The sequence below is a fragment of the Eurypyga helias genome, unplaced genomic scaffold (genome assembly GCF_000690775.1).
Source record: "Eurypyga helias isolate BGI_N326 unplaced genomic scaffold, ASM69077v1 scaffold11598, whole genome shotgun sequence".
NCBI lineage: Eukaryota > Metazoa > Chordata > Aves > Eurypygiformes > Eurypygidae > Eurypyga > Eurypyga helias.
Window position 1 is genome coordinate 1 of NW_010267577.1, and position 2,333 is coordinate 2,333.

Sequence of the window (2,333 nt, forward strand, 5' to 3'; positions counted from 1 at the left end):
GGAGTTAAACCACGACAGACTGGAACAAATCTGAGTTGCTGAGTTACCTGAACCTCTACATCATTAACACATGTTGGACAAACCTCACACTTTCAGATTCACACTGCCCAGTCACTTGCATTAGAGCTGAAACATTTTAAATGGAAAACAAAGCAAATGCCTTAAGCCAGAGCGGGAGAATCTTCCTCATGGTCACAGAAACCGGTGCCCATGTCGTACCGTAACTGGGAAAATGCATCACTGTAACAGTTGGTGATTTTGGCCCTTCTGGTTGAAAAAACAAGAACATTTGTCAAGACCATTGTTCTCTTTTTCTAAAATGCCAACAAATCACTTGTTTTCTAGCACCCAAAGCAAATCAGCTGGAAGAAAACACTTATGAAATCACCTGGGAACCTTTACAGCCGATGAAAGGAGATTCCATTGTTTACATCCTTCAGCTCGCTGCTGGGAGAGAGTTTGATCAGGTACCTTTTCTTTAACGTAACGAACTTGAGGGTTTTCTCCTCTGAAGAATTGCTGTAACTGAGGTGTCTGTCTCTGAGGGTTCAGATTCTGTGTGGTGATGGTAGCGGCAGGGATACTCTTCGTTTTGGCGGGGGACTCTGTTCACAGTCCCGACTCCCGAGGTGCTTCGTTCAGGTCTCAATTCCCCTCAGCGAGATGAAGTTTGTGAGGGCAGCCTCCAGTGTGGGGTCCTGCCCTTCTGCCCCTTCGCGGCATCGCAGGTTCCCCAGATCCAAGATCACAAAGTTTCCTTTCCCTGCTGACCTTCTCCTTGTACTGTAAAAGCCAACAACGGTGAAGACGAGCGGGAGAGTTACTTCTTCAGAAGTGGGTTAACGCTGGTTGATCCTCTTCTCCCAGCGTTTCCCGGGGCTCTTCTGAATTCTGCGGCCTGTGGCATCGCTGCCTGTGTTAGTTGTAGACGGCACTTGGGGGGAGCTACATGGAACAACAGCGTGCAGAGCCGTTTGGGTGTATTGTGGGGTTTTTCCGAGCGCCACAGTCCAGGTCTGTCGGCGTGGGGCACAGCAGGAAGCTTTGGGTTAGTCACAAGAAGACGGATCATGAATTCTTCGTAAGTAAAAGCCGAGGGTTTATTAAGTTGGCTTGAAGAGAACGAAGCGGGGTGGTGCCCAGCGCTGCGAAGCCGAACGGGGAGTAGCGTGTGGTGTTTGTAAGAGGGATCCCACGTAAAGTGCTTCTCTCTCTCTCTTCTGACTAGGTATACAAGGGACCAGAGACTTCCTTCCGTCTCACAGGCTTGCAGACAAACTGTGAATACCGGGTCAGAGTCTGCGCTGGCCGTCAGTCCCAAGACTCCACCGGATCGCAGGAACTGTATGGACCGTACAGCCCCAGCACAGCGTTCTCATCTCAGAAACAAGAGCCGGTCCCACCGTGTGCCGATTTGACGACGGAGTTGGCGGAGACTAAGAAGACGTTACGGGAGGAGCGCTTCATCGCCATCGTTCTGCTCTGCGGATTTGCGGTGGTTGCCATCTTATTTGCTGTTGTTATTCAGTACTTTGTAATCAAGTAGACGAGAGCCTATCCAGTACTCAGCTTTTTGTACAGAAGCTATTTCGGGTATTTATGGTTAGTTCTAATTAAACTCCTAGCTGGAAACGTAGAGTTACGTGCGTTTCCACCTTTGCTGCTGGCTAACAGTGAGGCTGGGTTGGCAGATCCTTTCCAAATACTGAACACAGATTTCTTGTAGAAAGGGTAATCCTGGGTCCTCTCGTAATCAGGGTTAGCTGTTGATGAAACAGCGCAACAACTGCCTTACCGTGCGCGCGGGGTGCGTGCACGCTATTCAGAGCGGGGCCCTTTGCCCAGCGAGAGAGAGAGGGCACGGCTAGAACGAGTCCTTTTCCAGTACGGCTAGCGCAGTGGTAGTCGATCCGCAGTGTTTAATCAGGTATTTGTTGTAGTTCGGTGTACGTGAAATACAGCGGCACAAACGCTTCAGCTTAGAGCAGTACTGCGTTGCAGAACGTTGCTAGAGCATACCACATTTAATATCCTGTAGAAGGGAAGCAGAATATTGACTTTGACTTAGTGATATCGCTACTTTACAGTTATTTTTACTATTTCGGATCCAGTAATAATCATTTCAAGCGTTAAGAAGTAGAGGGTGCCAGCGTTTTTAGAATTTGAGAGGCGGCGCTGGTGGCAAGGCGAGCGGGACGTAGGGAGCGTAGAGCAAAGGGGGTCCGTGTGGGACGGCGCAGAACCTTCTGTACCGAACGTTTCCGAACGAAGCGCTTCTGCTGGTGGTGAGCAGCTGTCGGCCCAATCCACATTTCACTCTCAGTGCCTGAGAG

The 2,333-nt window shown here is 49.8% G+C and overlaps 1 protein-coding gene across 1 annotated transcript; it reads left to right on the forward strand.

Moving 5' to 3' along the window:
* The first annotated feature begins 349 nt into the window (after positions 1 to 349).
* On the forward strand, positions 350 to 1,794 carry LOC104513963 (fibronectin type-III domain-containing protein 3A-like). The gene is made up of 2 exons (XM_010157474.1): positions 350 to 467; positions 1,229 to 1,794. The coding sequence occupies exons 1-2, from the start codon at positions 408 to 410 to the stop codon at positions 1,544 to 1,546; spliced, it is 378 nt and encodes a 125-aa protein (XP_010155776.1). The 5' UTR covers positions 350 to 407; the 3' UTR covers positions 1,547 to 1,794.
* The last annotated feature ends 539 nt before the right edge of the window (positions 1,795 to 2,333 follow it).